The sequence below is a fragment of the Rhincodon typus genome, chromosome 2, assembly GCF_021869965.1.
Source record: "Rhincodon typus isolate 14 chromosome 2, sRhiTyp1.1, whole genome shotgun sequence".
Taxonomy (NCBI): domain Eukaryota; kingdom Metazoa; phylum Chordata; class Chondrichthyes; order Orectolobiformes; family Rhincodontidae; genus Rhincodon; species Rhincodon typus.
The window spans coordinates 34,686,324-34,699,014 of NC_063333.1; the positions used below are offsets into that span (position 1 = coordinate 34,686,324).

General features: G+C 36.9%; 1 protein-coding gene across 1 annotated transcript in view; it reads right to left on the bottom strand.

The window, feature by feature from the left end:
- Positions 1 to 8,899: 8,899 nt before the first annotated feature.
- LOC109913470 (ras-related protein Rab-18) overlaps positions 8,900 to 12,691 on the bottom strand; it is a 38,463-nt gene continuing 34,671 nt past the window's right edge. The window contains exons 6-7 of the mRNA XM_020512985.2: positions 12,005 to 12,071; positions 8,900 to 11,530 (exon numbers count right to left, since the gene is read on the bottom strand). Of these exons, the coding sequence (XP_020368574.2) occupies positions 11,355 to 11,530; positions 12,005 to 12,071 (243 nt within the window). The 3' untranslated portion in view covers positions 8,900 to 11,354. The remainder of the gene's footprint in view (positions 11,531 to 12,004; positions 12,072 to 12,691) is intronic.

Sequence of the window (12,691 nt, forward strand, 5' to 3'; positions counted from 1 at the left end):
GTGTGAAACAGATTCCAGTGGAATACTCTGCTTATTTTGGCTCATTGCAACACATTTCAATGGTTCTCCAGTGAAAGTTTCTGGTATGCAATCTGGAGCATGTTTTATTTCCATAATTTAAACTAAAAGCCTAAAATAAATATCATTAATGGCATTTCTCATTCTTAAATATTATCTTGAAACATTAATGGTAAAACCCTGTCAAAACACAATTTCATACACTGCAATTCTGTATTGTTATAAATAATTTCAGATACACTGCAATTATCTCCTGTCCTCAGCATCAGGAGTTTCAATTAAGTTGCTACAGTCATCAATCTATCAAGGTTTGCTCTTTCAACCTGGAATTTACATGAGGAATGACTCAAATGTTCATGGTAGTTCAGCAAGCATTAAGTTGCCTCCGCCTGACTGGAAGACCATGATTTGAATCCCAAAGTGATAATTTAAATCCAAATGGATAGATTTGGTGAGTTTTGTTCATTCTCTGTTGGCTGACTTGGTTGAGTACTTAAAACATTCCACTTTACCCAGCGGGTGTTAGAAAATTTGCATTGTTTGACTTGATCTGAGTGAACCAAGTTCACTGATGCGGAACTTGACAGATAATCTTTTGGTTGTCACCCATTGCTCAAATAAATGCCTAGGTAACACTAAACACATGAATAGCTACACAGAATAAAAACAACATAAAGTCAATTGTTCTTCCTATAATACTTCGATTCAGAATTAAATATACAACAAGTAACACTAGGGCCACAGCTGCAAATTCAATCAAATATCTGAAGTACATGTAATACCGGGAATGTGCTTGAATAGGAATGAGCAAGAAATTGTGTATGGTATTTGAGTTAGAGCTTGAGGTCAGATGGGAAGAGAGTGACTATCAAATCTGCAGACTGTCATTTGCTTAATCATTCAAGTAGATCACTTCAGGATCGAATAGTGACTCTTATTTTTAAATATCAATCTATTATTAGATGTATTGCATTTACTCTTCTGCTTTTATTGTCATGTCTTGCCCATGTAATGCCATGATCTATACTCTTCTATAACCATGTTTCAACATCAGATCATTGATCAACACTAGTGAAGGCAGACTTGGAAATATTCATAGAACAAACTTATTGCCTTTCTTGATGAAGGAGATTATGTTGTGGCCAAGCAGCCTGGAAAGGGAGGAATACAATAAATAGCTTTAAGGAACTGAAAACTATTCTCAATGATGTGCAAGAACACATACTGCCATTAAGAATATTGGATTAATGGGAGCTGTTTCCTGCTTCAATTTAATGGCAGCAACAGTGGACACAGAATTTAATATAGGTGGAAATAGTGAAATAAGCTGAAACTTCCTGCATTTTCTTTTGTACCCAGTACCATTTTCCATTTGAATGGAGTGAAATTTAAAATAAGATTGCTTTTGGAAGATCTGTTGCTGCTTCAAGATTGTTATTACTTTGTTACTTTCAGAAGAAAAGGTGTTGACAGTTATCTGCTGCAGAAAATCCATTCAACTAGCTAGGAATTAGTTCATCTAATAAGCTGTAGCTAATTCTGCAATGAATCACTTAAAACTGTTTGGCTGAATATCCGTTCAATGTAGATATTTCTGCAATCACGCCACAATGGTTACTAATGGGAGAGGGATTTGCATGGGTATAGGCCTCATGGGAGATTATAAAAGGTTCAACTCCGCCAACTTACAGTGCCCTCAAATCACTTCAATCTACTGACTTGTGTTTTGCCAATAGGCTCTTTTCAACAGTTCACTGCTCGTTTATTTAAATTAAATGTGTTGCTGAACTGATTACTTAATTCTCATAAAACCTGGATTTGTTAAATATTGAAGAATCAGAGCCTGAACATTATTTCAATACTTAATGGCAGTTCAAGTGAATTTGCTACAAGCACGTAAAAGGTCAGAACTAATCAAGAAATCAAATACAACTTTTATGACAATTTTTAAGAGATGAATTACTGTTAAGTTCTCGTCCTTAAAATGTGAAGCTTGATTCAGCAAAAATGTTCTGATATGCTCGCCCTTTAAGGGGAGGTGATGGCCTCGTGGTATTATCGCTGGACTGTTAATCCATAGACCCAGATAACATTCTGGGGACCTGGGTTTGAACCCCACCACAGCAGATGGTGGAATTTGAATTCAATAAAAATAATCTGGAATTAAGAATCTAATGATGACCATGAATCCACTGTCGATTGTCAGAAAAACCCATCTGGTTCACTCATGTCCTTTAGGAAAGGAAACTGCCTACTTACTTGTTCTGGCCTACATGTGACTCCAGGCCCACAACAATGTGGTTGACTCTAAACTGCCCTCTGGGCAATAAATGCTGCCTAGCCAGTGATGCCCTCATCCCATTAATGAATTAAAAAAAGTTAATTTTTCAAAATATGAGAAAGGCACAACTAATGAACTCTAGCAATATGATATTCTACTTAATTTCTTGCAGTTTCTTATTCTCCAAAGATGGATTTACAACCTTCGTCATTACCAGTAACTGTTAATTTGCTTGAGGATTACTCAACGTGAGTCCAAGTTAATGAAAACAAATTGAATAAATTCACTCTACTGAAATTTCAAGCAGTATGTATTTCTCTATTAGACATTAGCTGTGTTTACAAGCTGTACATCATAAGCAAGTATGTACGGATCAAAGGTTGTTAAAAAAAACTTAGACAGAGGCAAACAGGTTGCATTACACAAGTCGTGTACTAGGTGAGATCAATGTCAGAAAGATCAGCATTATTTGAGGCTAGAGAGTCCATTCATCAGTCTAATAATGGCTGGGACGGAGCTGTTTCTGAACCTGCTGGTACGTGTGTTCGAGCTTCTGTATCTTCAGCCTGACGGAAGAGGTGGCAGGAGATCATTACCAGGGTAAAATGAGTCTTTGATGATGTTGGCAGCCTTTCCGTCACAACAAGCTGTGTAAATGGAGTACATGGATGGAAGGTTAGCTTCCGTGATGGTCTGGGCTATGCACACCACCTTCTGTAGTTCCTTACGATCCTGGGCAAAGCAGTTGCAATACCAGGCCGTTATGCATCCCAACAGTATGTTTTCAATGTTGTAACTGTAGAAGTTTGTGAGGGTCCCTGTGGACGTGCCAAATTTCCTGAGCTGCCTGAGGAAGAAGAGGTATTGTTGTGCCATCTTGCCCGACACATCTACGTGGGAAGTCCAAGACAGGTTGTCGGTTATTGCATAATCATCACATTTAAAATCCTTTCAAAATTTTGAAAATTATCTAATTGTTTGCTCTTAACAATTGAGGGATAATGGTGAAAACATCGACAATTAATCTATTTCAATTCAGTGCCATCTGCTGAAAAATTGTAGGGAATAAGGAGTGCCAGTTAGCGAGCAAGGATTCTAAAACTGATCATGTCTAATGGAGGTTACTACAATGGACTGTTTGATGGAAACTGCGGTCCTCATCGAGACATGTTAGCTCGAACATGAAGCAGTTTTCTTTGATTTAGCTAAAACGAATAAATTTCGACTGAAATTGAATCACTTAGGATTCTTTGCCAGAGCAACACGTGGCAACCTAACAACTAGTTTCTTTGATATTCTTCACTATGCCAACAGTACTCAATATTTGGTCTTTTTAAGAATGTTGCTAAGAAATGGGTAACAGTATACTTTATTCAAAAAAGTCTTCTGGAGCCTGTAATACAAAATAAATATAATTCCTCAGTGCCTGTAATAATAATCAGCATAATTTCTGTATCCTGACAATCTTTACTGTGATATAAATTACTAATAATTTTATAAGGAAAATGAAACTTATTTTAGGGTGGAATTTAAAAAAAAAACTGGTAGCCAAATCTACTAAAAATATTACAGTATTTCACTATTGCTGATTGGGGAGCTCGTTCATTATACTTTTTGGTTATATAAGTTACATTTGGAATATCTAATATAGAATCTGCTTGCTTCAAGCTCAAGGCTGAAATCATGTGAACTGATGTGTGACATTTCAGAGGAAAATTTGAAATCATTTTATTTGCCAGAGACCTTGAACTTCTGTGGGGCAGAACTGTTTCCATTGTGTTAGAATTGGTGTGTAACTTCTTTTCTTCTGTCTTCCTGTTCCATTCCATTCCACATCAGGATGTGGTTACAAAATAGACTCAAACAAGAATATTGTACAAAAAAGTATCTGAATTTTTGGAATATTTATGATTCCTTCCATACAATGCAAAATTTACACTAAGGGTTTTTCCACTGTGCTAATACTAAGTTTCACTCACTGAAATAACACAAAGACTAACTGTAAAAAAAAAATCAGTTATGCAGAATCATTTTTCCATTAAGATTGCACTGGTGAAAATGCTCTTACAGAAACACTCCTACTTGTGGCCACCCAACTGACATTGCCATTTCATATTGCCTCCTCATTCCAAAATTATCCCATCTTTAATAATTTCCTTGTAACGCTCACTAATCTCATTTACCTTCTGAATCATCCCTAGTTAAATACTCTACTTTAAGATACAACAAATTCTTTGAAAACTTCCAACTATGTCTAGCCTTGGTCTTCTATTCACTATAGCATTCTAATTGTGTTGATCTCCCTAATCAGACTTTCATATCAACCTTTGATTCCAAACAGCCAAGTGAAACCCTTACTCACTCCCACATTAGTTCCTGCCTCTGTATAGGCACCATCTTCACTCTCTTAAATCCAAGTTGTTGGGATTTCATCCCTAACAGTGTGGGTCTATCTAAAGCACATGAATTGCAGCAGTTCAAGGTGGCAGTTCACCACCACTTTGTCAAGGGCAACTAGGATCGGTAAAAAATGTTGGCCCTGCCAGAGACATTCACGTCCCACAAGTGAATAGAAAAAGGAACAGATTTGAATGTTAGAGATAGTAGGAACTGCAGATGCTGGAGAATCCGAGACAACAAGGTGCAGGGCTGGATGAACACAGCAGGCCAAGCAGCATCATAAGATTTGAATGTTTATAGTTTACAAATGATTTAGCCATTCATCAGCAACTCTGGCTATACCATATCAAGTATCTTTTGTAAAAACTGCTTACTACTCCAGGTCACCCTGGAATGTGAAGATAATCTTGACTTCTTTACAACACTAACAATCCCTCTTCCCTTCAACAACAAATGGAAAGAACTTTGTCAATAAGATTGAGACTATCAAGGCAGTTGCCTTTTCCCTCCTTTAACCCTACCCGTCAAACCAAGCTACCCTAAAGATTTTCCTTCCCCTAGCTCTAAACATCGACTAGAAACAAAACTCTCTCCTATTTTGGTTAATGCCTTCTTGGAGCACATTTTACCTACTAGATTCACCTCCTGCTTCTCTTGACCTTTTTTCCACTAAACTGCTGGTCACCTAATTTACCAACTTGCCATCCAAGTTGATATTATAATCAGCTCTTTCTTCTCAGGTACTAGTCCCTCTCTTTTAAATCTACAATTATCATCCCACTTGAAATGAAAACCCTTGCACTTTCTCACCTTCTTTTCTTTCAACTTTCTTTCCCTAAAAACAATAGAGCCTTCCAAATATATTTATTTTCCTGCATCCAGCAGTTACATAGGACTTCCAAAAGAATTATTTGTACTATTGAACTGATACGGCACAAATGGGGCCCGTTCAGTCCATCTTGTCCATGTCGTACCAAAGACATCCAGATGCCCTTTCTAATCATATCTTCCTGCACACGGCCCATAGTCCTGCAGCTCACAACAGTTAAGGTGCAGGTCCAGGTACTTTTATAAAGAGCTTAGGGTCTCTGCCTCCACCACTAACTCAGGCAGTGAATTCCAGACACCCACCAATCTCTGCATAAAGATGTTTTTCCCCATGAAGTCCTCTAATCTTTCTGCCACTTACCTTGAATCTATGGTTTTTGAACTGTCTGCCAAGGTAAACAGGCTCTTCTGTTTACTCTATCGCTACCCCTAACAATTTTATAGACTTCTCTGCATTCTGGAGAGGATGTGACCAAGAAGATAGATATGGGCAGATTGTACATGTTGTTTACATGGACTTTAGTAAGGTCTTTAATAAAGAATCTACAATGCAGAACCTTGTCAAAGTTAGATCACATGGAATTCAGGGAGAGTTTGCCAACTGGATATAAAATTGGCTCGATGGTTGGAGATGGAAGGTAGTGGTGTAGGGTTGTATTTCAGACTGGAGGCCTGTGACAAGCAGCGTTCCGCAGGGATCGGCGCTAGGTCCACTTGTCATTTATATACATGATTTGGATGAGAATATAGGAAGCATGCTCAGTAAGTTTGCAGATAACTCCAAAATTGGTGGTATAGTAGACAGTAAAGGTTATCTAAGATTACAAAGGGATATTGATCAATTGGGCCAAGGAGTGGCAGATGGGTTAATTTAGATAAATGCAAGGTGTTGCATTTTGGTAAGACAAAGGCAGGACTTACACAGTTAATGGCAGGGTCCTGAGAAGGGTTGTCAAACAGGGAGACCTAGGGTTCAAGTACATAGTTCCTTGAAAGTGACATCATGGGCACACAGGGCATTTGGCATGCTTGCCTTCATTGCTCACAGCACGGAGTATAGGAGTTGGGATGTCATGTTGCAGCTGTTCAGGACATTAGTAAGGCCACTTTTGGAGTACTGTGTACAGTTCTTGTCATCCTGCTATAGGAAAGATATTAATAAATTGGAGAAGGTACAGAAAAGATTTACAAGGATGTTACTGGGACCGGAGGATTTGAGTTATAAGGAGGGGCTGCATAGGCTGGGACCTTTTTCACTGGAGCATGGGTGGTTTTGGGATCACCTTATAGAGTTGTATAAAATCACGAGCAGCATAGATAAAGTGAATAGCCAAGGTCGGGTAGTTCAAAACTATAGGGCATAACTTTATGGCGAGAGGAAAAAGATTTAAAAAAGGGACCCAAGAGGCAGCTTTTTCCACAGAGATGCTTCATAAGTGGAATGAACTGCCAGAGGAAGTGGTAGATGCAGGTACAGTTACAACATTTAAAAGACATTTGGACAGGTACACGAATAGTAAAGATTTAGAGGAATATGGACCAAAGTCACTAAGCAACTTAGATTAAGGGAACTGGCTCATACCTTCTTTTACCAGACAATCTGTAAGACAAACTATCACATAAAAGGTTGTTGCACAAAGTAGAAGCTCATCCTACTGGTAGAAAACAGTAGACGTAAACAGGATCTTTTTCTGATTGACAGGATGTGACAAGTATTGTCCATGGTGCTGTGCTGGGGGTCTCAGCATTTTACAATTTATGGACATTTTTAATCAATGTGTTCAGAGACGCTGACATTGCTCTGGAGCAGATGGAACTTGAACAGGCCTTCTGGCTCAGAGGTACTGTTACTACCACTGCGCCAAAAGCATCTTTACAATTTATATCAATGATTTAGATAAGGGGAGCAAAGACGTGGCAGTTATCTTTTATACTATTGGCAAATTTGAGTAGCAAAGTATGTTACTATGAGGACTTAAGGAAGTTGTAGATGAATTTAGATAGGTTGGGAGAATGGGCAAATATGAATTATGTGGGAAAATGTAAAACTGTTCACTTTGGCAGGAAGAATAAAAATAGAACGTTACTTAAACTGAGAATGACTGCTGAGATGCACAGGAGTCTAGGTGTTCAAGTGCACAAGTCAAAAATAAGTTACCTCATATACAGCAGTAATTATAGCAACTAATGGAACACTAACCTTTATTACAAGTTGAACTGAACATAAAGGAAGGATGTTCTGCTTCAGTTATACAGGGTGCTTTTGACATCAAATACTCTGTGCAGTTTTGGTCTTATTTAGGGAAGAATAAAAGTGAATTAATGTTTTTTTATTCATTCATGGGAAGTGGGCATTGCTGGCTGGGTCTATTTGTTGTCCCTCCCTGTTTGCCCTTAAGGTGGTGGTTGAACACTACTTGGAATGTGGGTTGTCTTAAGAGGAAAGGTTGGACAGATTGGGCTTGTTTTAACCAGAGTTTAGAAGAATGCAGAGTGACTTGACTGAAGCATGTAAGATATTGAACAGTTTTGACAATGTGGATGTGGGAGGGATGGTTCTTCTAATAGGCGAGTCTAGAACTAGGGGGCACTGTTTAAAAAATTAAGGGTCACACTTTTAGAACAGAGATGGTTAGAAATAGTTTCTCGGAGACTTGAGACAGACTGGAACATTGCCTGGAGGGCAGAGGTGGATGAGGTGGGGTCAAATTGGATAGTTTTAAACAGAATTAGACAGATTATTGATATATTATATTTCCCTTGCCTATCATGTGTGGATGATAAAGTGGAGCTCAAAACACAAACAGATCTCATAAAATGGGGAGTAGACTCAAGCACAACTTCAGTTCCTAATTTCCATGTTTGTATGAACTAGCCACCACGAATGACTGAACCTATCCAGTACATCTCAAAATATTAATATTTCCTTATTTCATTAGGGAATACTTTGCCCTTAGAATCAAAACCTTTATAATCTTCAATGACTTGACACTCAACATCAGAACAGAAGGAAGAATCTCTCCAAATACCTTGAACAATTACATCCATCACTACAGTAGATTGACGGAACACTGTGCAACTGCACTAATGCAATGGTTTTATTGGGTGGTAGAAGGGAATTTGGTAGAAGACAATTAGGGTAACGATAAATTCCTGTCTGTTAAAATAAATGAACAGGCAAGTTCATACGATACATTGTTTTATACACTATGTTTGCAAAGAGAAGTAACATTCAAAAATGTTAACAAATATCTTGGAAGACGAAACATGTAGAATTTTTGTTCATGCACTATATATGTTCTAACACGTTACGCTATCATAATTGTGTAATAGCAAACAATTATGCCACAAATCCTCCGACTCTTTTAGCAATAGAATACAAATAGGTTTATTTATAGTAAAGACAGTTCTTTATAGTGTTGAAACAGTTACAATGGGACAAATAATTTAACTTTTTAACTGTTAACTGAACTGAACTGATAATCAGTATCCTACATTGTTGAAGGATATTGTAGGATTTCTTGTCATTTTTCAGCAGCTTGCTCCTGAATCCTTTATCACTCCTTGCTGAGGCAGGTACCATATTGGTTAGTTTCAGTACCTCAGAGGCAGCCACTGATTATACTGGAGGCTCAACTGTGACTATCTGGTGTGCAAACACGGAAGTGACAGTAAAATCTCACTGTGCATTGAATTTACATGCAGATGTCCAGTAGAAGCAGCTGCATTTAGTTCAAGAAAGTGATGTTACACATAATGACATCCTGGGCAGTTCACTCAACACCAAAGATTGAACTTGGGTTATTCCAGGTTAATACAATTAATGACATAAAATTGTCTGAGCTATTTGATGAGCTTGATCAAGGAGTCGATTGGCACCATTTTTTTTAAATAAAGTTACAGACCCTTCCAGAATAAATAAAGAAATGCATGTTAGGATAACGAAATATTCAGTAGAATAAAACTCAGCTGCTACACTTGATTCTATATCATGTAAATTATGTTTATGCTATTTCTAGAAACAGGCTGCATCATGACAAGAGGATGTGCCAGAAAATATTCCATCTAATAAGAAAATTAAATTACAAAACTGTTAATGGTTTGGAGCCATTTGACAGTTACTTTAAAAAAAACTCAATGAAACATAGGATTAGGTACAGATATTTTCTAATCAATCTGTTCATACTTTATTACATTCTACAAAACAGGCCACAGTAACTATATTGAAAAATGTATCGTGTACGAATCTTTGATCAATTAAAGTACAAAGTTCAAATGAAATAATATTGAAGCATCTAACATTTTGTATTTTCTAAATGCAACTTAAAAAAGCACATAATTTCAATGTTACCTTCAATACAATTGCATGCTCTGAAATCTAACTTGATGAAAACTTTGAAGTGGTATTCATTTACAGAAATAAAATCTCAACAGTGTTGATTTCAAGAAGATTATTAAGCGAATGGGTCGGTACGTAGTTGATTCAATGGTGCTGCCCAATAACTGAAACACCTAAACTTACAGTTTTCAACCTGCCCAACTCAAAGCTTTTAGTATTTCCTTAACAAATATTTGAGTTATTCAAAGATCTGTAGCAAAAATGCATCTACATATTAGTTAAGAATGAAATTGAACAGCAGAGGGATTATTTACTTAAATCTCATTTATGATAATACACTTCAAATTTAGATTTTCAATTTTCAGTAAGTGTACAGTGCAACAAACAACTACTGGAAGGGAGCCACGCATTTAACAACTGACATTTTACAATCACTAACCAACCTTCAATTTGCATTTCTTAAAAACATTCAATGATTAAAGAAAATATTGTAGTTTTTCTGTACAATACTTACAAAGTGTCATCAATAATGTACTTTTATAATAACAGTCTCAAATGTATACACATACATTGAAGATTAAAAAAAAAACAGTAAGTGCAGTTTAGCATTTAGCTAACAGAAAAAGTCATAAATGTTTCCAAATTATTTTTCCAAATGCTTCCACGATTTGGTTAGCATAGAATGGCTTCTAATTTCAAAACAGTTCTAATTTTCATTGTTTTATGGTATGGATGCTATAAAAATTGTGTAGTCCTATCATCTTAAGAGTTACAATTTGTGTGTCTGTGTACTGGAATACATTTGTTTAGCACAACTATTAAAGAGATAGTTTTAAAAAAACTCAGCAAGATTTTATTAGAACAGTCTTAATTACCAGTTTATGAATGAAAGAATGTTATTTTAACATCTGATACAAGCTTACTGTTCTCCTGCATTTATAAGATGTTTATTCAGCTAGACCAACAGCAGTGAAAATTCAGTTATATTGAAGCATTTTAACACCACAGTGTTCCGAACACATACCACATACACTCCAAAATTCGCAAACCATATGAAACATTTCTGAGGTTGGGGGCTGGAGAAAGGCATAAGTAGTTCGCAGTGAAGGGTGGAAAAAACACGAACAAAAGAGAAGGATGAAAATATATTGCATCTACAATGGGCAGATTGTTTCACGAGGAAACTGGACCATATGAACGCGTACACACGAACCCCTGACCCTCACTAATGAAAATAGTTGCAGAGAGCTCTGATATGTAACTGTTTCAAATTACGAGGAGATTTTGACATTACAAGCAAAATGTTTTATGAATACTGACTCTAGATTGCATGCCTAACACTAATCTGGCCTAAGGCAAATTATTGGGGATTATTTTACATGATGTGAACAAAGTGTGCAAACTGCAATGTCAACTCTAGAATTTATACAAATAGCTAACCAATTGTTTAAAATTGGCAAGAAATAATTTCATCACAAGTCTTACAGTTTACAGCATGGAGCAATATCCACCACAAGAACCTCCACTGTCGGCATCAGGCAAATCAGATAACCTAAGTCTACTATTCTGACTCTCACTTTCCCATAAGCCAGGAGTCTGAATAATTTTTTCAACGAGTTCTTCAAACGCACACTGCACACCATCACGCGTTTTTGCACTTGATTCTGGAAAATAAATGTTTGATAAAGATTTAGATCTTTAGTGTTCAGTAAGTTACTTATTTTTAAATGTGAAGTACAAGTGTATAGATGCACAATAACATGCAGTAATTGATTAATTGCAAATGAATAAAACTAACCACACTCAATGGTTGTTATGCATTTTAACCAAAATAAATACAGCATACACGAAAACAAAAATAGAATATGGGCAAAGCTATCAAGCAGTTCCAGCAACATCCAAAGGATAAGTAAACTGTATCTTCCTCATCAGATACCAACTAGCCCGCTCTACATTTCTGTAATTTTAGTTGATTTTCAGCGTTGACCTTTTTTTCTAGCAGAAACAGAAGTTAAACCACAACAATAAGTATATGCAGTAAAAATTGTTGAAATCCCTACTACACTACTCAAACCACTTTTTCCTCACTTTCACCCATTTCAAAAACAGAAATTCAGTAGTTACTTCTGTGAACCTACCTATAAATAACATAGAATGTTTCCTTGCAAACTTGAGGCCTTCATTCCGGTCTACTTCACGGTTTTCCTTCAACAGAATATCTTTGCATTAATAAATAAACAGCTTTGTACATGCGTTAGATAAACATCACTGTAACTTTAAATTCTGTTGTGATTCAAAAAGATACTTTGCAGAGTTATTAAACTATTTAAATGTTTAACATTAAAAGAAATCCTTAAAAAGGACGCTAAGCCCAGAAGACAGTCTGAAAGGAAAGTGGGGTGCATGTCATCATACCTGCTCCATGCCCCACCAGGACTGTAACTGCTATGTAGACCTGAGCTACAGCTGAACTATCAAAGATTCCTACTCTGAGAAATACAATGATCAGAAATACTGACTATCTTTCATACTGATCATCAATAGCTGTAGAAAATCCATAAATATAGGCCAAAGTGATGCCTTAAAAGGGTACCCACAATAGGAAAGGATTACCTGATGCAGTGGGTACCCTCAGGCGCTCCTTATTGCCCCAGAAGCAATGAGTATATTCAAGGGCTCTTGTGGCACAGTGATAGTGTCCCTACTTCTATGCCAGGAAGCCTCAGCTCAAGTACCACCTGCCTCAGAGGTATATCATAACAGGGAACAAAAACAAAGTTGCTGGAGAAGCTCAGCAGGTCTGGCAGCATCTGTGAAGGAAAAAG